This window comes from Eupeodes corollae, chromosome 1 (genome assembly GCF_945859685.1).
Source record: "Eupeodes corollae chromosome 1, idEupCoro1.1, whole genome shotgun sequence".
NCBI lineage: Eukaryota > Metazoa > Arthropoda > Insecta > Diptera > Syrphidae > Eupeodes > Eupeodes corollae.
The window spans coordinates 49,610,046-49,634,872 of NC_079147.1; the positions used below are offsets into that span (position 1 = coordinate 49,610,046).

At 30.6% G+C, this 24,827-nt stretch overlaps 1 protein-coding gene and 1 long non-coding RNA gene across 3 annotated transcripts in view; one reads left to right on the forward strand and one right to left on the reverse strand.

Annotated features, from left to right (window-relative positions):
• Positions 1–633: 633 nt before the first annotated feature.
• The window catches only part of LOC129939228 (uncharacterized), a 39,543-nt gene continuing 15,349 nt past the window's right edge, over positions 634–24,827 (forward strand). Inside the window, exons 1-3 of one of the 2 annotated variants that reach the window (XM_056047167.1) lie at positions 634–791; positions 11,053–11,293; positions 22,264–22,338. In XM_056047167.1, the coding sequence (XP_055903142.1) occupies positions 11,080–11,293; positions 22,264–22,338 (289 nt within the window). In that variant the 5' untranslated portion in view covers positions 634–791; positions 11,053–11,079. The remainder of the gene's footprint in view (positions 792–11,052; positions 11,294–22,263; positions 22,339–24,827) is intronic. The other variant, XM_056047168.1, reaches the window with a different exon arrangement.
• LOC129939230 (uncharacterized) lies at positions 11,517–13,591 on the reverse strand. Its single transcript, XR_008780523.1, has 4 exons — positions 12,744–13,591; positions 12,453–12,682; positions 12,040–12,392; positions 11,517–11,983 (listed from the first exon to the last, which is right to left on the reverse strand). It is a non-coding gene; the product is annotated as an uncharacterized LOC129939230 (long non-coding RNA).

Sequence of the window (24,827 nt, forward strand, 5' to 3'; positions counted from 1 at the left end):
GTAACGTTTCTTATCTCACAATTCTGTACCGGTATTTTATTGCCAGCTGCCTTTCTCTAGTTAAACATTTCAACCGTAAAAAAAATTCAGAAATTCAAAACTAATTTGCACCGACACCTCTTTTCCAAACCCTCTATTGTTTTCTAATACTCGCCCTGTGCTTTGCGTAGTAAGAGGTGTAAACAATTTGTAAGCATTTTGTTCAGATTATTCATATGTTAAAATACCAGGTGACAAAATGGCTACCAGTTTAAATAGTATTACCAACTTAAAGTTTTATACCTCTACAAAAGCACCCGTTACAATACTTACGATCGAAATGATAAGACAAAGCTGAATTGATAAGTGAAGTACCTACTTACCTACCGACCTAAACCACTCGCTCTCTCCATTCTGTCTCTAGGTATGTGGTGCGGATTTAGATTTTCATCAATTTAATTTAATTCAATCAATTGTTATGTACTCACTGATATCAGGCTGCTTTGATTGCAGCTCCGCGCCTTCTCATTATCTCATTATTTTTTTTTTTTTTATTTCGTGATTTTCATTTCGAGAAGCAGAAATTTTCTCAAACGTAAGCGAGTGCGAGCGTAAGTGTGCTTGACGTTTGGTCCGCATCCGAATCCGAACCAGGTTTGTTGTCATTTACTGAATGCTTCAGAGATCAGTTCACTTCGAACAAGCAACTCGAAACAGTGCGTCTATCGAATAAAATTTAAATTATTTTTTTTGTTACATTATTAAAGTGTATTATTTATAAAACTCTTCAACAGACTCTTAACGGAAATTTGGTAAATTGAACATTTTATTATTAAAAAAACAATAAAATAAATAGAAAAATAAGTTTTGGTTGACAAGAATGCAATTTTATTTTTGCATAAGTCTGCATAATTATTCTGTACGTTAAATGGAAAAGTGAAAGGAAACTATGCTAACAGCTAAATTTCAATTAATCAAAAATGATTGCAAGCCAAGAATGTTTGTTGCTACTCGTATAACCAAAAATGATAAGGAAACATGAAGACTAAACAGGTGCTGATTGCACAACTTTTGTTTCTTAAAAAAGCTCATCTATGATGTGTGCATTTACTTTTATGTATTTTTTATCCGTCTGTACAAATAACTTAGATGAATTATACACTCATAGTTGCGTTTGTTTCATTTCCTGATTCAATTTTTGTATTAAGATAATACAGTGTCAGCAATGAATAAATTAGTTAAATCTATTTTTCAAACCAAATACATATTGACGCAATTTAATGATATGGTATTGAAATGATTTTGTGTTGTGTTTTTCTTTTAAATGCAAGAAACGAGAAAGAGTGGTTTTAATTGTTTTTTTTTGCCTGGAGTTGGAGTATACTTAATTTTTTTTTTTAATTATACGTTATAGAGGATTGCAAGTAATTCGAGTCAATAAAAGAGGCAATTTAGTGCTGAAAAAAACTCAAAACTCACTCCGTTATTATAGTTTAGTAATAATTAATTGAATTTTGATTAATTTCTTTCATGGCAAAAAATTGGTAAGACCATAGCGGCTGTATTTTGGCATAAAAACAATTTAATACTGGTTGTACATTCTACGGTTCAATTTTTGAGAATTTAGTTCATTGTAGAAATATTATATGTATTTACGCTTGTAAAGATAATTATAAAAATAGCATAAAAATTCCAAGTAATTGTTAAGATAACTCATTGTTGGGCCAGAAAATTTGGATGAACTGATTTAAATTAACTTTTACTTAATGCTTAAAAACTGGGCCTCAACGTTTACGATTTCTTCATTAGTACTTAAAAATAACTACATGCGCAAGTAATTAGAATTTTCGATGAATACAATGTTAACTTACTGTTTAAGTGACGTTACACGACTTTTTGAATAATATCTTAAGTACATTTCAATATGACAAACTCTGGTTAAGTGAAAAATTTACGAAAATATATTAATCAAGTTTTATAAACAAAAATTGAGGCTGGGATACAGACTTGCATTAAACTTTAAAAAAGTATTCACAACAACATTTTGTGTGTGATAAATGATTTTAAATCAATATCTTTCTTAGATCTTTCAATACTTGAGTCGGAAATTCCTTATCATTTTTGTTGTTGTGTGTTTTTAAAGAAAAACATGTCAGTTTATTTTTTGCAATGCATGATTAAATAGTTTTACCAATGTTTACCAATTTTAGTATCATTTGGTATTTATTTTTTGTTAAGAAACTGATTTTTCTCTAAACTTTACTTGAATTTTTAAAACAAAACTTTTCTATCAGATTGAACTAGTCTTAAGCCAATGTGTTATGTTTTTAAAAAGATGTTTGAGTCAAAAATCAATTTTTGCCAAGTTTAATAAATGTTTTTATATGTTTACCGTCAATTCGATCTTCCTCAAAATTTTACTGAAGGTTAAAAACTCTATTTTTTATAAGATGAATTTTTAAAACGTCAAAATTAAGTCACTATTTTTAACCGATTACAATTACTTCCTATGGAAGTCAAGAGTTAACTCATGTCTGTCACTGTTTCTACCTACTGTCTTCATATTAAAACTGCAGGTTTTAAGATGCTCGTCATATTCTTAAATAAGAATTATAAATGTTCAAAGTTTAGACAGAAGCAGCAAAATTTGTGTCGTATTTATGTTACTGATTTTTTTATTTTAACAATATCGCTCAGAAAAATATCTCCTTAGATAATTTGATCGCGTTTTTATAGGTTAAATCTTAAATTTTATAACTAAAAAACTGTGCAAATATTATATTTAATTCTTCACTGATAAAATAAAATTAAGTCCATACAAGTTGAAGTATATGAATTCAAGTCTGAAAATCACAAAATAAATGCTAATGTGCCCCAGGGCTCTGTTCTATCTCCAACACTCTTTTTCATTTTTATCAATGATCTCCTGTGTGCAACTTCTAATCCAAGATATTGTTTCGCTTACGAAAGTACTCTAAGCTTTACATATTCGTATTCAGATTCACATCCCTCTTCTTCAGATGTGGAACTGCAACTACATAATACGATAAGATCATTAAATTCCGACCTAAACAGCATTGTTATTTGGGGAGATACATTCCATCTTGTTAAAGCGAGATACACCCCCCATGCCATTATGTATGGATGGCGCTTGCATTAAGGGGACTGAATATCTCGATATTCTCGGAATGGGTATCACCAACCATTTTGTGAAACGATCACATACGCGATGGATGGCGCCAAAAATTCCGAAAGGAGTTTCAGTTTCCTTAGGCGATGCAAGAATTTTTTCAGCACTTCTGATCTGGCTATTATTTACAAGACTTATCTACGTGGTAAGTCCAAAGCTTGATTAGATCTCTCATCAATGGGCTGGTGCTCCTGCAACTTACTTAAGCTTCTTGGACAGTATCGGAAGTAGAGAATTTAGATTGATTAGTGATAATATCATCATAGGATAATTTACCTCAACATCTTTTACCGTTATTTTAACGGTTTATGCTCTAGAGAAATAGCTAACTGAATTCCTCCCCTTAAACGGTTCAACCGTAATACTCATCAATATACCCTCGAGTCCAACTTCGGTCGTACTGTAAAGTACAGATATTCGTTCTTTAGCCGTACCACGTAAAAAAGGAATACCTTGCCACATTCTGTCTTTTCCGACCATTGCAATATTCCATAATTCCCCATTCTCTCTCCCTTTTCTATAGTGCTCACACTGTGTCTAAATAGTTAGGGCAGTATTATCCCCTTGAGTGAGCGCTTTTTACTAAAAAAGAAATAAATAATAATCTTTCCAAGAAACAAATTCAAACTTAATTGAAATAATAAATTCGACCTTCAATTGACAACTTTGAGTTTACTGCTCTATAATGTAAAAAGATAACATCACTTTTTTATACTTTGTAAAAAAGACAAATAAATGAATATAATAAGAATATATACATTTAGAACAGATTTTCTGAAAATTAGAAATTAATATTAATAGTTCAAAAGTATGCGGTAAAATTTATCTCCACGAGTTTGTATAAATTATTTTGAAGAATTGAAATAAAGATTTAAATTTGACCGTAATGAAAACGCTACGAAAAATTATTGAAAACTTCAAAGCATTGTTTTTAAATAATCTTTAAAAGAATCTTTAACTAAACTTAAATATTTGTACACACAAAAAATATACAAATACGTACATAAATAAACAATTTTTCGAACAAAGGAATTAGTTACTCCAAAAAATTAAGCTGAAACTGCAAGTCATAAATGATTTATGCTGGTTTACTGCTGTTAATTCATAATTACTCGAACGAAGTATTCTTAACTTATAACTACAATTTTGAACAGTCAACTTATTTCGAAGCAAATACATTTTCATTTTCTATTCATGTCTTAGAGTTCTGCATTTTGCTTGCACTCAAAACTGAATCAAAATTGAAATAAATAGTGGAAAAATTTTCCTAAAATCAATTGTATTATCTTTTTTAATGCTGATGAAAGTTATTTCGATAGGATCCAATTTTCGGGATTGAAATTGAAAATTGTTTTCAGGGTTCTATCTTTCTCTAGATTTTATAAATTCGAATATAAAAAGACAGATATTTAATATCGTTTGAAAAATACTTATGTTGTTATGGCAGAATTTTAGTGTCTTAAAATTTTGTAGGGAACATTGTTTTACTCGGAATGGTATCGAAAAAATCTTTTCCAATGCTTTAATTTTTTTCTCAAATATGAAGTAGAGGATGAAAATTTACAAGCAAGTCTATTCAAAAAATAAGTTAATTCCATTCTTGAAAAATCACTGATTTTATCTAAGAAATCATTTTAAATTCATATCATTTTGACTTTAAACAAAATCGATACTAATAAAAGAGAATTTTAGAACTTCAATTTCCATTTCAAGTAGAGTTCAATTCTATTTGGAGTAAAAGTGAAATTTAGAACTTAGCTGATAATTGATATAAATTGAATGGTTTGGATTGTTTACAATCAATTGGAATGTGTACACCAAATTCCTTTTCAAGTTAGATTTTCATCGATTTTAAATAAAAAGTTCTTTATTACTTTATCAATTTTACTCAATTGACTTATAATGTTATAAGACATTTTCTTATTTTTAATTTGATTTAATTTTCAAATATTGTGTTTTTTAAATGAAAAACAACTTTTTGGAACATTGTAAAACTAACACACGCACAATGCAATACCAGATAAAGTTCGAAGAAATGCTTCGTCAGTGTCAAACTGTCAAACTTTATGCTCGTATGGAATCATTAAGCAATCATTTTAACTTACCTTCATTATAGAACTAAAGGGAGTAAGCTCAAATGTCAGAGAATGGCATAAATGTTCTCACGTGACACAACCGAGATGAGAAGGTACACATTGACGAACAATGTTCTGATATAATGTTTTATGATGCAATTTTGTTAAACATTGCACTTGTTGATGTTCTTGACATTTACATCACTATTAATTTAAATGCATTAAGTGTATTATGTAGAAATCTACATCCCTTACATGCATAATATTGTTGATCTATAAAATTTCCACTTACTTAAAACAAATAATCTACAATTACACCACAATAGAATTTCATAGCTTCTCCAAAGTATTTACATTTGGAATACTTCTAACAATTTCCAATATCAATATCAACACAAACAAAATTTCAAAGAATACATTTTAGAACTAATAAAGCAACATATTGGCCTCTTTCCAACGACAATGTATCAACTTACCGTTATTATTATTATTTGATAAAAATGCTGACGAACTATGGTTATGGTATTTCATGAAATTTGAGGCCAATGTTATTTTTAATCAACAAAACTCCATAATTTAAAAAAAAATAATCAAAATATTCTGCTGATTATTATTATTATTCACAATTATTGTGACGTGTATAAAAATTGAATATCAAATATAGACCATCCTTCTTTTTGGGCAAATAAAATATAAAAAAACAATTTTTATATAAATATTTTTTAGAAAACTTGCGTCATGTTGTAAACAAAAACAAAGTTTAATCGAAAACATGCATATGTAATCTTAGTTTGCTGGAGGTCCATCTCATATCAGTTTTCAATAATAATAATAATTATTATTATTTTTCTGGTAAGGGAACAACAATTAGGTAGGTACGTATACCTACTGAACTGATAAGTAGTTTTTTTGTATTTGTTTTTGATTAAAAGTCAAGACTTAGCAACTAATAGGGTGTTATCAGTGGTTTATTTCCCTGTGACCGTAATATACATTTATCGGTTGTTGGACTGCGGTAGGTATAAGGTCAGACAATGATCTCGAATTTTTAATTTTTGGAGTTCAGATGATAATGAGTCTTGTATTGTCATTAGGTACACAGCAAATAATTGTTAATTTTTTCATTAAATCGGTGAGGTTCTTTTTTAAGTTCTGACCCGTTAAAGCTAAAGCCATAATTTCAGTTGCATTATTTATATCTATTAACACTCGAAATCTTGCTTTATTGTTGAACTTAAAACATATTAGTTTGTTCAAGTGGTAAAAAAACTGTTACTTTTAAAAATATGTAATTAGTAAAATAGGGCGTAAGCGCAGCTTTTTATTAATAACTTATCATAGGAAGTTATTGAAATGGGTCCGATTTGTCGATTTGTTATTGAAATGGGTCCGATTTGTCAGTATATTGATCTTTTCAATTGTTTTTTTTTTTAATTTTGCCAAGTTTATTTTGAATATGCAGGCTTCTCATAAAAAAGTACTTCTTGAAATAAGAAAACTGATTTTTAGACTAAGAAACGTCGGAAAAAGTTATTCTGAGATATCGTCAACTATTGGTAAATTATTTGAAAAATAAAACCTTTGAAGTAGCCCCTGGAAGAGGTCAAAAAAAATACTAGACTCTCATATGGAACGAAGAATTGTCAGAATGGTAAAGGCTGATCCCAAGTTAAGTGCCCCTAAAATATTTGCTGACATTCAAGCATGTGATGGAATATCGCTTAAACCTAAACTGTTCGGAACTTTCTGCATTCAAAGGGATATAATGGTCGTACGGTACAAAAAAAAAAACCTATATTTCAAAAGCAAACGTTTCAAAACGCTTGAACTATGCGAATGCATACGTTTGGAAACCAGATGATTTTTTGAAGAATGTGTTATTCCTTGACGAGAGCAAGTTTAATGTCTTTGGGTTGAATGGTCGCAGATTTTTGTGCAGGAAACCAAACACAGCATTAGATGTGAAGAATTTGCAATCAACGTTGAAACATGGAGGAGGAAATGCTATGGTCTGGGGAGCTATGAGGTCCAATGGTGTACGAAATTTAGTATATAGAAACAACAATGAATAAAAACAAATGTTTACGAATTTAAAAAAAATATAAAGACGACTTTTTACTTGTGCAAGACAACGATCCTAAACATTCATCAAAGATAGTAAAGGGATGGCTTCTCTATAATGTTTAATCGCAATTGCCTCATCCTCTCTAATCTCCAGACATTAATCATCACATTCAGTTAAATTTTGAGCATCTTCGGGATTATTTAGGAAGAAAGGTCCGAGATTCAAAAATAAGTAATAAAAATCAACTAAAAGGTATATTCCAAGAATGGAACAAAATTTTGCCGGAAGTCACTTCAAAACTAGTGGTCTCTATGAAGAATCGCCTTCAGGGTGTTATAAAAGAGAAAGGTTATCACACTCGCTACTAAAACTTACACACATATATATAATTAAGTTTTTATCACTGTACGTGCAATTTTTTGACCTTTGATTTCCTACTTTGCCTAATTTGTTTATTTTTTTTTTCTTCGTGAAGTTTGTACCAATTTATTTTTTTTTTAAAATTCCCATAGGAAGTAATTGTAATGGATCCGATTTGTCAAATTGAAAATTTTGACATTTCTCGACGTCCCTATAGTCGAAATAAAAGATTTTTAGAAAGATGTCTGTGCGTGCGTAAGTACGTACGTTCGTACGTCTGTACGTTCGCGACGTTTTCGTCGTCCATAGCTCAAGAACCAGAAGAGATATCAATTTTTAATAAATTTTGTTATACATATAATAAATCAGAAAGATGCGAAAAGGGCTTTCAAGAAAATTAAGTGTGCGGTTTTTTTACCATAGCAGTTTGAAAAAAAGGTGAACATTTTGGCTAACCCTAAATAACTTACGAACCAAAAACGCTAAAAACTTGAATTAAATTTTATGTAATATATTGTAACGTGATATCGAAAAAGTATATTTTTGAAAAAAAAAATCCATTTAACGGGTTTTTTTATAAATCAGAAAAAACTGAAAAAAAAACAAATTTGTAACCTCCAAAATTTTACGACTGAAATATGATTTCATCTCCAAAACAATTTTGTGCAACGAAGAATAATGTTTTTGACATCTGATAAAATTTTGAGAAAAATCTAATTGACAGTTTTTTTTATAAAAAATAAAAATCTAAAAAAAACATTACTCAAAGTTAGTAAAAATTGAATATCGACTCAAATATATTTTCAAAAACTTTAAATTTAGGCTTTAAACTTATTTTAACTTATAAGCAATATTGTTTTTAATATTTTGAAAAATTTTGAAAAAAATCGAATTAACACTTTTTTTACAAAAAATAAAAACCTGAAAAAAATTAATAAAAGTTGGTAAAAATTGATTTTCGATTCAAATATCTTTTCAAAAATTGAATTATTGGCTTTTAACTACTTTTATCTTTCAAAAAATATTTTTGTTAACATTCAGTAAAATTTTGAAAAAAATGTATTGACAGTTTTTTTGTACAAAAAATTAAAAAACATTAAACAAAAGTTGGTAAAAATTAATTTTCGACTCAAATATCTTTTCAAAAATTTGAAATATTGGCTTCAAACTTATTTTATTTCACAGAAATATTCGACATTCAGTAATTTTTATATAAAAATCAAACAGTCGGTTTTTTCATAAAAAATTAAATCTACATAAAATAGTACGCAAATTTGGTAAAAATTTATACGAGTACATATAGACAAACTTTTAAGCAGGACAAATCGACAGACGGGATGGGAAGTTATCAGTGTGGGTCGCATCCCAGCCTCTTTTTTTTAATATTGCTGTCAACATTCAGTAAAATATCTTTTCAAAACTTTAATGTATTGCAGTGTTTACAAAATATAAAGAAAAACCTTCCGATGATTCTTATGCAGTTTTTTCTCATCTCAGGAAAGATTTTGTTTTTCTTTCAAAATTTCTTTATTGTAATTACTATATTCATTCTGTTGAAAGTAATCTAAAGCAATCTCCAGCATCGTTTTGGAAATTTATAAATACTATACGAAGTACTACTGGATTTCCAACAACTATGTTTTTTGGTAATAATAAAACTAGTGATCCGAAAATGATTGTAGATTTTTTTGGACAGTTTTTTGAAAGTATTTATAACTTTTCTAAATCTTCAACAATAAAGTATCAATATATTAATGTCTTGGCATCTATTTTTGATTGTTCTAGCATATCATTTGACTTAACTGATATAGTGATATTGAAGATGCTTTGCTTTAACTTAAACCTAAAAAAACTGGAGATATATTAGAATTTTTCCCTACTGCTTTTCGTCATTGTGCAAGTTCTCTTTCTGTTTCGCTATTACATCTATTCAATGAATCCATTTCCAATGGTATTTTCCTGAATGAGTGTAAAGTCTCTATCATTGATCCGATTTTTAAATCTTGATCAAAAAACTTAGTAACGAACTATAGACCAATAACTAGGCTACCTGTTATTCCAAAGCTTTTAGATAGCCTTGATAAAGATAAATTTAAATCTATAATAAAGCAACATGTAAGTAAATATCAACATGGTTTTTGGAAAGTTAGGTCTACTAATTCTAATCTAGTAAATTCACAAATTTTGTCATTAATACTCTTGAAAATCGAAAACAAGTTCATGTGATTTATACAGACTTTGTAAAAGCCTTTAGTAGGGTTAATTTACCCATTCTCTTAAGAAAAACAATATGCAAAGATCGGGGACTTTTTCTCCAAAGAGATTAAAGTAACTTCTGGTGTTCCTTTATCATTCTTACTTTTTATTAATGATCTTCCAAATGTTCTTAAAAATTGACATAAAGTTAATTTCTCGAATTTCTAATTTAAATGATTGTCTTCTGCTTCAAAATAATCTAAATTAATTTGTTGATTGGTGCAAGTCAAATGATTTGTTGTTAAATGTTGACAAGTGTGCTTGTATGGCCTACAATAGAACTTTGTTAAATATTATTCCAAACTATTCATTAAATAATTTTCCGTTACAAGTTGTTGAAAAGTTCAAAGAGTGGGCGTTATATATATATATATTTATTATATTGTATCCAAAGCAAATTCTTTAAGGACCCTTACACTATTAAATCTCTATATTGCAGTATTGTGCGTCCTGTTCTTAAATAAATAACTGTGTTGTTTGGAGCTCATCAACTGATTTTAATAAAAAGAGAATTTAAAATGTTCAAACAAAAATTATCAGATTTGCTCTTCGAAATGTTTTTGAAAACAATATCCATCATTCTTATAATTCGAAATGCCTTTTACTTGGAATACAAACTCTAGAGTCGAGAAGAAAAATGTATAGTGCCATGTTTATTCGTGATATTTTGACTTCAACTATTGATTGTGAGAGTTTGCTTTCATTAATTTTTGTATAAAAATCCAATAGTAAGTTTTTCGTAAAGAATTAAAATCTACAAAAAAAATACGCAAAATTGGCAAAAATTGACTTTCGGTTCTCGATATCTCGTGGTTAAAAGAAGATATTGACTTTAAATTAATTTTATTTATCCAATTTTTATTTGTTTATATAAGAAATATAAACATTTATGAAATGCTGCTAAAATTGGTTAACGACTAAAAATCTAGTTAACAACAATAGATTTTGAAATCAAAAAATGTCATCATATTGTTGTTTATTTAAATTTTTTTAGAATTATTTAACTTATTTTAAACAAGCACGAAAACAAACAAACTTTTAGGCAAGACAAATCGAACTTATTAATGTGACTCGCATCCCAGCCTCCTTTTCTACTTTTTTAATATCCCCAATTTTTTTTATTACAGATAAATTAATTATCTATCAGCCTTAAAATGCATCCAAAACACCATGTTGTCGATGTCCGTTCCGATACTATTAGCCATCCAACTGCCGAAATGAGACAAGCCATGTTTGAAGCCGTTGTCGGTGATGATGTCTACCACGAGGATCCAACAGTTAAAGAGCTTGAAGCAAAATCAGCTCAATTATTCAATAAAGAAGCTGGTCTTTTTTGTCCAAGTGGAACCATGGGAAATCTCTTAGCAAGTAAGTTCAACAAATTTAATTTAATCAAATTTCTAAATATCCCCCAAGATCATATTAAAATCCTATTAAATCTATTTTTATGATATCTATTTTGAGGAGCTTTTGAATAAGATCGCTTACAGCAGCATGTGCTTTTTTTATTGCATACTCATCGACAGCTATAAAAACTAAGGGGAAATCAATTTTCTATTGCCTATTTTTAGGTATTTTCCTTCAAAAAATATTTGTGAAGGTTGTCTATAAAAATAATCACACACCTTTTACGACAGACCCAAAAACACCCATTCCATCAAGATATGAATTTTTCATACAAAAGTGTAACATATTTCCATAATCCAAAAATCCAGATCCTTTTGGCAATACAATTATTAACTTTCAATATGAAAAATAAGAACAAAATTGTAACCCGAATGCCATAGCAGCCACCACGCCGACGAGGCACCATCAGAATCATAGCGCAGCCCACGTTACAACGACCTTTTGGTTACAGTCAATAGCACGAGTACCTATGGAGCTGTAGGAAGCTAGCAAATGCTTGTAAACCAAAAATACTTCATGGTGTTCTTCTATTTCTAGCCGTTCAGAATATTGAAGGAATACAAAAAACGAACCACACAGGGCCACAGGGTTGAAAAATCATCAAAGCAAGAAATGAACAATTTTAACATCAGCCAAAGCTCCGGTTTATTCCTGTAAATCGAACGCAATAAAACCACCTGAAATCCATTACAATTTATATGACTTACGATCTGTATCTGGGGTATCTCGTCTCGCTCCCGGCGGCTTGGAAGCACCTCCAATGTCAATATAGCTCTTGTACAATACACCACCTTGATAAAACCTGCCGCTAGCGGCGGCGGCGGTGATGGGTTTTGTGGCACCAGACCAGTATACCATTCCATCCTGGGTATAAAGCTCGTGGCCCCATCTTTGTGTTGGAGGTGCGCAGCACCAGCGCATGCTGTGGTGGTTCTCATATTAAATTCATAGTTACGAATATAAATTCCAATCGGATCCTGATGCCTGCCATTCAAATAAAGTATATCGCTGGGTTTTGCGTACCTAGCGCGCGGTGGCAGCGATGACGACGGAAGGGTTTCTGCAGATAGGAAACGTCGTGATGTAAAGGGTTGTTGTTGTTCAAATAAAAGGAATATACCTTGAAACCTTCGAGATAGTTGAGGGCTGTGGATGTAGCACCGTATAGCAGACCATCCTCGTTCTACTCCTACGTCCGTCGTCGGTCGACGTCATCTCAAGCTGTGATATCATCTCTTTCCTTGATTTTCCGGGGATCCAGCCTGGGGGCAATAAAACAGCGACCATTATAGTAAATCTATCGATTGCACATGTGGCACTTTCATGCCCAACATCACCGTCCGCTTATACCTACATTTAAGCCTTTTTCGTATACAAACATTGTTTAAATATAGATAGGTATTAGGTTTACCTTATATGTATTCCCAAAACCATGCTCCAGCTCATCTTTATGACAGACATTATGTTTACTATCACATAACACCGCAAAATTGCTTTACAAACATCATATTGAGCGGTCTAAAATTTCGAACATTCATCCATTCCCCATCAACCAATCTAGGCAAGCTCCTCGTCTTCATCCAGCACCCTGCTTTTCAGCATATCCTTCCATATATCAAATATCCTACTCCCAAAATATCCCTTTCCATGATGTTATTGAAATAAAATTAAATGACGAAAACAAATAAATTTTACTGATGCAAGCATATCAAAATCTGTACACACGCTCTCTCGTTTAAGCCAGATTTGTCGTGGTTAAATGTTTAAACGATGAAGTTGGAGATTTGGAGAGTTGAAGTAGATCCTTCACTATTTAGGACATTATGTATAATTCGAGGGAAATTTTGTATGCGTTAAACTAAATACGTACTATTATGTATGTACTTATGGCAAATGATGGAAGTTTTAGATTGTAGGTTTTAGGGAAGAGGGTATAAGTTTAGAATTGAGATTCAGATGCCGGAGAAGCTGATGTGGACTTGTGAAAAGGGTATATTGAAATTTAAATTAATTTAATTAGAATAAGGATATGCACATATAAATATGAGATTTGGATAATATTATTAATAGTCGATTATTAAATTACTGACTTAAGCTAACTCGCATAAAATTCAGATTACAGGGATTAAATTAACATAGAAAAATATGCTCTGGGGTCTGGAAGAAAAAAAAATAGGGGCCACCAATATTGCTATAGATTACAAATTTCGATTGAAGTTTAAAATGTTGGATGTAGATATTCAAAGTATTTACAATTTTTTCTACATATATTTTAAAATTAAATTATTACGTTAAATATTGCTTTAAATTCTACAGTATTAACATTTTACATTTGAAGTTTTAAAACATTATTAGTAACTTAAAATGTAAAATTTGGAACTCCAATCCTGTTTAATCCTTAAAATTTAAAATTAAAGAAAAAACTAATTGTAACTGAGTTATATTTGTTTTCTCATGAGTTCTCCAAATCTTTTATGCAAAACTTGTTTTATTTCGAACTTTAAGTTACTCTGGAAGGACAACTTCGGAAATACGGGAAGAGTTATTTTTTGGGTCTGGCATTTTAGGAAATAAGATTCGAAATTGAATATTAACGTGAAAACTGACATTAGATTTTTGCCTTATAAGAAATATAAAAAAGGAATGAGAAGACGTGAATATAGCTTAACATTTTAGGTCATTTTTAAAAGTTTGTAAACTTTGTGTTTTTAAAAACCCATACAAAGGGTAGAAAATATCTTTAAAGATTAGGAGTTTATTTTCAAGGCGAAGTTACGCTTAGAATTTTATTTACAAACTATAAAGCACGGCGACAATTAAAGCTGGAAAAATAGGTAAAAAGTGTTTTCCCTAAAAATTATGTGTTACCAAAGAACTAGGGCACTTTTTAACTTCCCGTATTAAATTATTTTAATGGGTCTGATTAGTCAAATTGAAAATTTTTCACATTTCTCGACGTTTTTTTCGTCCTCCATAGCTCAGGAACCATTAGAGACATTGGCTTCAAATAAACTTTGTTATAAAGATAATAATACAGAAAGATGCAGGCCTTCAAAAAAAATTGCGTAGTTTTTTTTACCATAGCAGTTTAAAAAAAAGTTTAACATTTTGGTTAACCATAAATATCTCAATAATCAATGAGCTAGAGGCTTAAATTTTATATTATATATTATAACTGATACCAAGGCAGTATATATTTGGAAAAAAATCCGATTAACGATTATTTTATATATCAAAAAAATCACCTCTAAAATTTGAGGAATAAAAAATGATTTCACCTCCAAACCGATTTTTTGCTACCGACAATAGCGTTTTTAACATCTGGTAAAATTTTGAGAAATGTTTACACTTTTTTTTATAAAAAATAAAAACGTAAAAGAAACATCACTCAAAGGGGGTAAAAATTGATTTTCGACTCAAATATCTTTTTAAAACTTTGAGATTATGGCTTCCAACTAATTTGAACTTATAAGAAATATTGTTTTCAACTCTGCTCTAAATGACATAGCCATGTTAGTCGTTGGAATTTGACCCTTCTGGCTAAGTTTTCGTCGCTGTTGAGCCCGTACAGCTCGTCATTACATCTTCTCCTATACTCCAATTCAATGCATACGGGACCGTAGATCACGCGAAAAACTTTTCTCTCGTACCGACCCAAGGTGTTTTCATCCGCTTTTGTCATAATCCATACTTCTGCACCGTATACCAGGACGCGGATGATAAGGGTCTTATATAGCAACACTTCGGTCCCTCGAGAGGACTTTACCACCCAATTGCTTTCTTAGCCCAAAGAAACAGCGGTAAGCAAGAGTTATTCTTCTTTTGATCTCAGCGCTGATGTTATTTTCGGCGTTTACAGCGGAGCCTAGGTAGACGAAGTCCTTGACCGGCTCTGCCTCAATACTCACAAAAACCCCCATTGACATCACAGTGAGTTCTTCCGATTATGTCAATATCATCAGCATATACTAGTTATTGGACAAACTTTCGAAAAATAAGGCGTCAATCATGCACCTCGTCAAAATGAGAACATGATTTTTGACTACAAAAATGCTAAGTGGAGTAGGTTTAAAAATAAAATGCGTAATAAAATAGAAAACTTACCGATAATAGATCCCAATGAAGTCAATCCTGATCAAATTAACGACGCTATTCAAAATTTTACAAATGTTACATTGGAAAGCGTGGCACAATGTGTTCCAAAGAAAAGGGTTCATAACGATAATTCAAACTCACTTCCAGCAAATATTGTGCAACTTATTAAAAAAAGGAATAGATTTAGGTTATTGTGGATAAGAACCAGAAATACTTTTTATCTATCAGAAGTTAAAGTTCTTAATAATTTAATAAAATTTTCTACTCAAGAGCACAAAAATAAAAAGTGGAACGCGAGGCTACAAACATTAGATAAAGCCAGTAAGCCATTTTGGAACCTTGTCAAAATAGTTAAGAAAAAAAACAGTCAGATTCCAGCGTTAAAAACTGGAAACTCAGTTCTATTGACAAATCTTGAAAAAGCAAACGCTTTGGCTCATGAGTTTTTTGAAAATCATCAATTAGGTAACAACGTTTCGAGCAGTAGTTCTACTGAAATTGCTGTAGAGCAATCAATGGAAATTATAAGATCTCAACAATTTCAATTTAGCGAAGATACAATTACAGTACAGGATGTAAAAACTGTACTTGGTGGATTTAAAAATTCGAAAAGTCCAGGACTCGATGGTTTGAAAAATATAATGTTAAAAAAACTGCCCAGAACAGGTATAAAATTTTTACAAGTCATTTTTTCTGCTTGCTTTAAAATAGGTTATTTTCCAAGGCAATGGAAAATAGCAAAAATAATTCCCATTCAAAAACCTGGAAAAAATCCTGCTATAAGTTCTAGCTATAGACCTATTAGTTTACTCAGTTCTCTGAGTAAAGGTCTTGAGAAACTCATAAAAAATAAAATAGTTTTGCATTTGAACGAGAATAATATCCTTCCAGCGGAACAATTTGGTTTTAGAAGTTGTCATAGCACAGTGCATCAAGTGCATCGAATAACGAATGACATAAAAAGTAATTTTGCAGTAGGGAAAAGCACTGGTCTGGTCTTATTAGATGTAGAGAAGGCTTTTGACACTGTGTGGCATAAAGCCCTTCTCCACAAACTCTTAGTTCTGGATTTTCCAATTTCCATTATAAAAATGATAAATTCCTTTTTAGCTGAAAGATTTTTTAAAGTATCAGTAAACGGATCCTACTCTGATCTATATGAAATCCTTGCAGGTGTACCACAAGGATCAGTTCTTGGTCCTGTTTTGTATACCATATTTACTTATGATTTCCCGACGTTAGCAAACTGTAAATCAGCTATTTTTGCAGACGATACATGTTTGTATTCATCAGATTCAGTTGGTTTTAACATCGAAACCAACTTGCAATCTGCGCTGAATATTGTGCAAACGTACTTTAATGATTGGAAGATTAAAATAAATGCTGGGAAAACTCAAGCCGGCTTTTTCACTAGAAAAAGAAAAGCTTGTTTTTTACCCACCAATATGCTTCAAATTAATGGTATTCCAACAGAATGGAAATCGAGTACTAAATATTTAGGAGTACACCTAGACAAAACACTTACTTTTGGTGTTCATATACAAGAAGCAATCAATAAGGTGAACTTAGCTATAAAAATTCTATATCCGTTTATCAACAGAAAATCAAAACTTAGTGTTGAAAATAAGCTCATCATTTTTAAGGTTATCTTTCAAAGTATCATGCTATATGGTTCACCTGTTTGGGGTAAATGTGCTAATAGCCATTTACTTCGATTACAAAGAACCCAAAATAAAATACTAAAAATGATGTTAAATCTGCCATGGCACTATTCTACGGAAGATCTCCACTTACTTGCCAAAATTGAAAAAGTTTCATTTAGAACAAGTTATTTGTTTGAGCGATATAATGCATCTTGCAGACTATCGGAAAACCACCTTATCTCAAATTTGGCTATTTAGAAATAAAAAAAAACACAAAAAAAATTTAAAAAAACACGAAACTATAAAAAAAAATATGTAAAAATAAAAACTTAAAAAAAAATGGTTAAAGCTTTAATTTAGTACTTATTTATTTATTTATTTATTTATTTATTTATTTATTTATTTATTTATTTATTTATTTATTTATTTATTTATTTACTTATTTATTTATTTATTTACTTATTTATTTATTTATTTATTTATTTATTATTATTAATATATACACATATTTATTTATTTCTGTCTTTCTTTATTTATTTATTTATTTTTGTTTCTTATCATATTTACTTTCTTTTTATTGTTTTATTTATTTAAATGTTTATGCATTTGTTTATTTGATTATTTGTTTATTATTTTAATTATTATTGTAATTATTTGTTTTGTTTGATTTTTATTTATTTATTTATTTATTTATTTATTTATTTATTTATCTATCTATTTTTGGTTGTTAACATATCTCCTTTTTCTATTTTGATTGTATTTATTTATATACTTGTAAAGCATTTTTGAGATTAGCGTTTTTCGATGCTTCCCAGCCTCCTATTCTCTCCAATCTTGGATAACCATGTTTCATACAAATTTGAAGAAGGTTTTTTTTTTGTAGCTTTTTCCTTCGATTTGTTTGTTATGTTAAACTGTGATAATTTTATATAAAATTGTAATTTTTTCAGAAGTAAAGTAGGGTTATACTAAATCTCTGTAAATTGTGCAATATAATTATAAGAAAAAATGTAAATAATTACTGCTACAATAAAATATATATATATATATATATATAAGGCCTCTAATCTTTACGTGTGAGCTCTGCACTATTCTTTGAAGCACGATGTTAAAAAAATCGTGTGACAGCGCATAGAAAGGTTCTGTTAATCTGTTTTGTTTTCAACCTTTATGTAGCAGCGTGAATTATCCATGGTCATCCTGCACAAACGGACGAGTTTGGCAGGGATGCCAAAACTAGACATGCCTCTATACAGCTCGTCATAGATTCTGTCATATGCGGCCTTGAAATCGATGAAAAGATGGTGGATGTCGATTTGGTGTTTTTGGGTTTTTTCCAGGATCTGTCGTAATATGAATATTTGACCGACTGTGGACTTTTCTGGTCTAAAACCACACTGATAAGGACCTATCAGGTTGTTGACGATGGGCTTTAGATGTTCACATATTTCTGCAGAGAAGATTTTATAGGTGATGTTAAGTAGACTGATAGTTAGTTATAGTTGGTGCAGTTTAGAGGGTCTTCTTTTTTCAGGGTTAAGCAAACAATACTGAGGTTCCATTCATCGGGCACGCTTTCTTAAGACCATTTTTTTACAAATAAGTTGGTACATGCTCCTTACCAACTTATCTCAAGCTGCTTTAAAGAGCTCGGCATTCAAGCCATCCGCTTCAGTGGCTTTATTAGCCTTCAACTTAGATATGGCAATCTTTACTTGGTCTATGCCGGGAGAACGGGATTGTTGGCTTTCGTCGTCTATGTTGAATTGATCATCTTGCTTAACAGCGGAATTCTGTTCGTCGTCGCCGTTCTACAGTCTGCAGAAGTGATCCTTAAATATTCTCAGCATCGACTGCGGTTCCAATACGATGTTTCCACTTTCGTCTTTGCAGCCTTTGGTTCTAAGTTTGTTTCCACTTTTGTCTTTGCAGCCTTTGGTTCTAAGTTTAAGAACTTTTTAATTCCGTTTCACTTGCTCATAAAACTTTCGAACTCCATTCCTGCTTTTAAACCCCTCAACATCTTCGACCGCATTATTCTCATGCCTCCTCTTTTCCCTTCTGAGAAGTCGATGTTCCTCTCTCCTCTTCTGCTCATAGAGCTCATGAGTAGCTGTCGTCCTTTTATGCAGCGCCACTTGTTGGTGGTTGCTTGGAACCCAGGATGTCAGCGTCGGCTTCCCTGATTACATCTTGGCAATGTTGCTACTGGTTTTCTATACATTGTGTTGGAGAGAGGTTATTTGTAATTCGGTCGGAGAATTATTTGGAGATCTCTTGCGATTGTAGCCGTTCGACGTTGAACCTTCTCCCAGCATCTCCCTATTTTGCTTGGGTCTGGAAACTCCAAGTGCTACCTTGGCTACAACGAGGAAGTGGTCCGAGGCTCCTCGGAAAGTTCGGATATCCATGATGCAGGTAGCGTGTCTAGTGTCTATCGCAATATGGTCAATCTGGTTGACGGTAGATTGGTCTGGAGAACTCCAAGTTCCTTTGTGGATGTTGAGGTGTGAAAAACGCGTACTGGCTACCATGATGTTTCGCCCTGCATCAAAATCTATGAGCCTGAATCCGTTGTCGGAAGTGTTGTCGTGCAGACTGTTTTTTCCGATTATTTCACTGCTCATATGTTTTAACTAAGAGCTCGAAGAACATATCTTTGGTGTTGTCATCCATCTCTACTGTGGGGGCGTGCGCGCATATCAGACTATAATATTACTGAATTTAGCCTTGATGCGGATGGTCATGAGGCGCTCATTGATGCACCTATAGCTCAAGACTTTTTGCCTAAGTCTGGCTCGAATGACGAAGCCGCATCCAAATAAGCGCTGTTGGTTTTCGTGGTAGCAGTCACTATAGTAAATATCGCAGTTTTTCATCCTCTTTTTGCCCGGCCTATCCCATCGTGTTTCCAGATGGCGGTGATGTCTGCTTTATAGCAGTCTAGGGCCTCCGCTAATTCTTCGGCCGAACGTGGTCTGTAACGGGATATCCAAAGCTAGTTGTCTTTAATTCGTTCGCGTAAGTTTTCAGACGTAAATTCGTCCGTATCCGAGGCTTGTTGATGCTTCGTAACTATGATGTTTTTACGTGGCCAGGAAGTCACCCCGACAGCACAACCCCCAACCTCGAGGTCCAGATTCTTAGCATAACTCGAAGGATGGGGAGCCAGATAAACCGCTCCTTATAGACCAGTATTTCGAATAAGTCGTAGAAGCCCTATAAGGTGTTCACTAAGTAGTTCAACCTTACTGCAACTGTAGACGCCACCGTTGATTCCATCTCGGGAATTCCTCCGCTGCCGTCTGGATAAGAAGAGGTGGAAACACATCTCCCCCCCTCTATCGTTTGCTGCCCCCAACAATGTTCTTGAATGCACATGTCTACAATTTACATCAACTTCGTTTATCTTTTAAAAAATACTGTTTTCAACATTCAGTTAAATTTTAAAAAAAATCTAAATGATAGTTTTTTTACAAAAACGTAAAAACCTATAAAAAGAAACCTAAGACTTGGAAAAATTTACTTTCGACTCAAATTGATTTTCAAAAATTAAAACTATTGTCTTCAAACTCTATTCATTTTAAATAAAATATTCTTTTCGATCTTCAGAAGTTTTTTTTATAAAAATCCAACAGTCCGTTTTTTCATACAAAAATAAAATCTACATAAAATATTACGCAAATTTTTTAAAAATTAATGTTCGGTTCTCAAATGAATTTCATTAATCCAATTTGTAAACATTTAAGAAACACTACTAAAATTGGTAAAAATTTGTTTTCGACTAAAAATCTATTTAACAAAAATTAGATTTTCAAACTAAACTTTTTCTTTATTTGAAAAATATTGTTGGAAATTTTAAGATTTTAAAGAATAATTCAACTGACAACTTGGGATGGGAAGTTATCAGTGTGGGTCGCATCCCAGTCTCTTTTTTTATGTACTGTAATATGATTCAAAACAAATGTAGTTTTGGAATAAATCCAATCTCCTTTTATAAATCAAAAATATTTGTCACCAACAAAATAGAATTGCTTATTAAAGAAAACTTTTTAAATAATATGTACTTTAAAACTTCTTAGAACTTTTTTAAAAAACACGGAATCAGTTAATCTTAGATCAATATCATCTTTTGAACACACAAAATTTAACGATTTTACCCAGTTTTTGACGAGAAAGCTCAAAATAAATATTCGGATGAACATTTTTATACATGTTTAAGGTTTTGAAAAATTATTACCTAACAGTTTGAAATTCAACCAAAAAATTGAAAGAACACATTTCCTATATTTTAAATTCTTGATATTTTAAATCATAATTATAACTGAAGTTAAGAAGAAACCAGCTAAGACGTAAGGTATCACCTTAATTACTTTGTATGTCAAGGTTTTACTGCTAAAAAATTTTCCACGATGACAGGGCAAATACAAGAAATTATAAAAGCTACTTACATTTATGGGAGTAGAAACCCATCATTGAAAACAAATGATTGAATAAAGTTCCAAGAATTTGCTGATATGTCTGGAATGGTGTCCTTCCCTAAGAAAGATTAAAATGTATTATATGTCAGACTTCTGAGACTTTATAAACCTCAAGACAAAAAATACAAAACAAAAATCTGGAAGTCATTCCTCACGGCATGGTCCAGATTTTTATTTCATTTCAAAAGAAAAGAAAAAAATCTATAATTCAAAAATAAAATAAAATCACCTTTGTCAATTCAATATACGATTTTCTTATTTGAATCACAACACCATCCGGAATTTTGTAATGTAATTCCCGGAATTTCTTTTGTGTAGGAATATTACAAAAATAAAAATAAAAGATAAAACTAATTTTCCTGTTACAATGCTAAGAAGGTAAAAGAAATCCTACACCAAGGACCTTTACATACCTAGCCTACCTATATCAAATATTATTCAATTTTTCTTATAAATAAATATCTGTCTTATTCTGAAAACTACAGATAAAAGTATTACCATACCATTCAAAAAAAATAATATACCAGAAATGTGTGTCCTTAAAATATTTGTTCAAAAGAATAAAATAAAATCTCTAGCCCTTACCTAAAGAATGTTTCTTCTTCTTTATTCTAGAACACATAATTTAAAATAATAAAAAGAAAAGTTATATAAATTTATAAAAATAAAAATATACTATATATTTATGTATGTGTGTTTCTTCTCTTTCTAGTAATGGTGCATTGCAGTCGTCGGGGAACGGAAGCAATTGTCGGTGATTTATCTCATACATTCCTTTATGAACAAGGTAAGGATATTGTGGATAAGGATAAAAAGGAACACGATTTAAAAAATATACTAACCCTACAGGTATATTTATGAATGAATTGAATTGAATACAATGTTTAAGCGTAGATAGAAGATGTATAGGTACCACATATTTTACTTTTTGAAAATTGTGGGTGGAAATATTTTATGTAAATATTCAAAAAAGCCACTTCTAGAATTGACTTACAAATGGTTGTTCAGTTTAACAAAAAAGGATAAAACTTAAAAATTGATATAAAAGTGTGAAAAATAAACACAAAAGCCACCACTTTCAGTAAAAGAAAAAGAGGCTGGGATGCGACCCACACTGATAACTTCCCATCCCGTCTGTCGATTTGTCTTGCTTAAAAGTTTGTCTATATGTACTCGGATCAATTTTTACCAAATTTGCGTACTATTTTTTGTAGATTTTATTTTTTATGAAAAAACCGACTGTTGGATTTTTATATAAAAATTACTGAATATTGAAAACAATATTTTCTGTGAAATAAAATAAGTTTGAAGCCAATATTTTTAATTTTTGAAAAGCTATTTGAGTCGAAAGTAAATTTTTACCAAGTTTTAGTATTGTTTTTTTTAGAGTTTTATTTTTTGTAAAAAAAACCGTCAATTCGATTTTCTTCACAATTCTATCGAATGTTGAAAAAAATATTTTCTATAAGATAAAATTAGTTTGAATCCAATATTTTATAGTTTTGAAAAGATATTTGAGTCGAAAATCAATATTTACCAACTTTTGTTAAATTTTTTTTAGGTATTTAATTTTTTGTACAAAAACTATCAATTCGATTTTTTTCAAAATTTTACTAAATGTTAATAACAATATTTTTTGAAAGATAAAAGTAGTTAAAAGCCAATATCTACAATTTTTAAAAGATATTTGAGTCGAAAATCAATTTTTACCAACTTTTATAAATTTTTTTTAAGGTTTTTATTTTTTGTAAAAAAAAACTGTCAATTCGATTTTTCTCAACATCTTTCAGAATGCTTAAAACAATATTTCTTATAAGATAAAATAAGTTTGAAGTCTAACTTTCAAGTTTTTGAAAAGATATTTGAATCCATATTCAATTTTTACCAACTTTTGTTAATTTTTGTTCGGTTTTTCAATTTTTTATAAAAAACCGTCAATTCGATTTTATTCAAAATTTTACTGAATGTTGACAACAATATTTTTTGAAAGATAAAAGTAAATTTAAGCCAATATCTCAAAGTTTTGAAAAGATATTTGAGTCGAAAATCAATTTTTACCAACTTTTATTAATTTTTTTTAGGTTTTTATTTTTTGTAAGAAAACTGTCAATTCGATTTTTCTAAAAAAATTACTGAATGTTGAAAACAATATTTCTTAAAAAATAAAATGAGCTTGAAGCCTAAATTTCAAGTTTTAGAAAAGATATTTGAATCGATATTTAATTTTTACCAACTTAGAGTAATGTTTTTTTTAGATTTTTATTTTTTATAAAAAAAACTGTCAATTCGATTTTTCTCAAAATTTTATCAGATTTCAAAAACATTATTCTCCGTTGCTCAAAATTGTTTCGGAGATGAAATCATATGTTAGTCGTTAAATTTAGGAGGTGACAATTTTTTTTTTTCAGTTTTTTTGATTTAGAAAAAAAACCGTTGGATAGATTTTTTTCAAAAAATATACTTCTTTGAGATCACGTTACAGTTTATTATATAAAATTCAATATAATTCAAGTCTCTAGCGTTTTTGGTTCGTAAGATATTTAGGGTTAACCAAAATTTCCACCTTTTTTTAAACTGCTATGGTAAAAAAAACCACCCACGCAATTTTCTTGGGAGCCCTTTCTGCATCTTTCTGCCTTATTATCTGTATAACAAAATTTATTTGAAGTCGATATCTCTTCTAGTTCTTGAGCTATGGACGACGAAAAAAACGTCGCGAACGTACGGACGTACGAACGTACGTACACACGCACGCACAGACATCTTTCTAAAAATCTTTTATTTCGACTCTAGGGACCTTGAAACGTCGAGAAATGTCAAAATTTTCAATTTGACAAATCGGACCCATTACAATAACTTCCTATGGGAAGTTAAAAATACTTCGAAACAGGTTTGGCACCAAGTCTAGAGTTTATAAAACAAATTATGTTGAATTTGAAATTGAAGAAAAGTACGAGTTATCCATTTTGCGGTTTCAAAAGTAAACGTAAATAAAACACATATAAAGTATTTTTTTCATGATAATTTCTTTTTTATTATAAAGTTTGAACGTTGAAATTATTTGTACAAACCTATTTCATTACAATGATTACTACGCGAATTGTTGCAAGCATTGATTCTTTTGGCATAATTTTGGGTATCTCAGCCATAACTTGACATATATTGGTTTTAAAGTGCTTGGGAGTTAATGGTTTATTTGTAGAAACACGGTCTTTCAAATAGCCTCACAAAACAAAGTCTAGCGGTATCGTATCGCATGATATTGGTGGCCAGTTG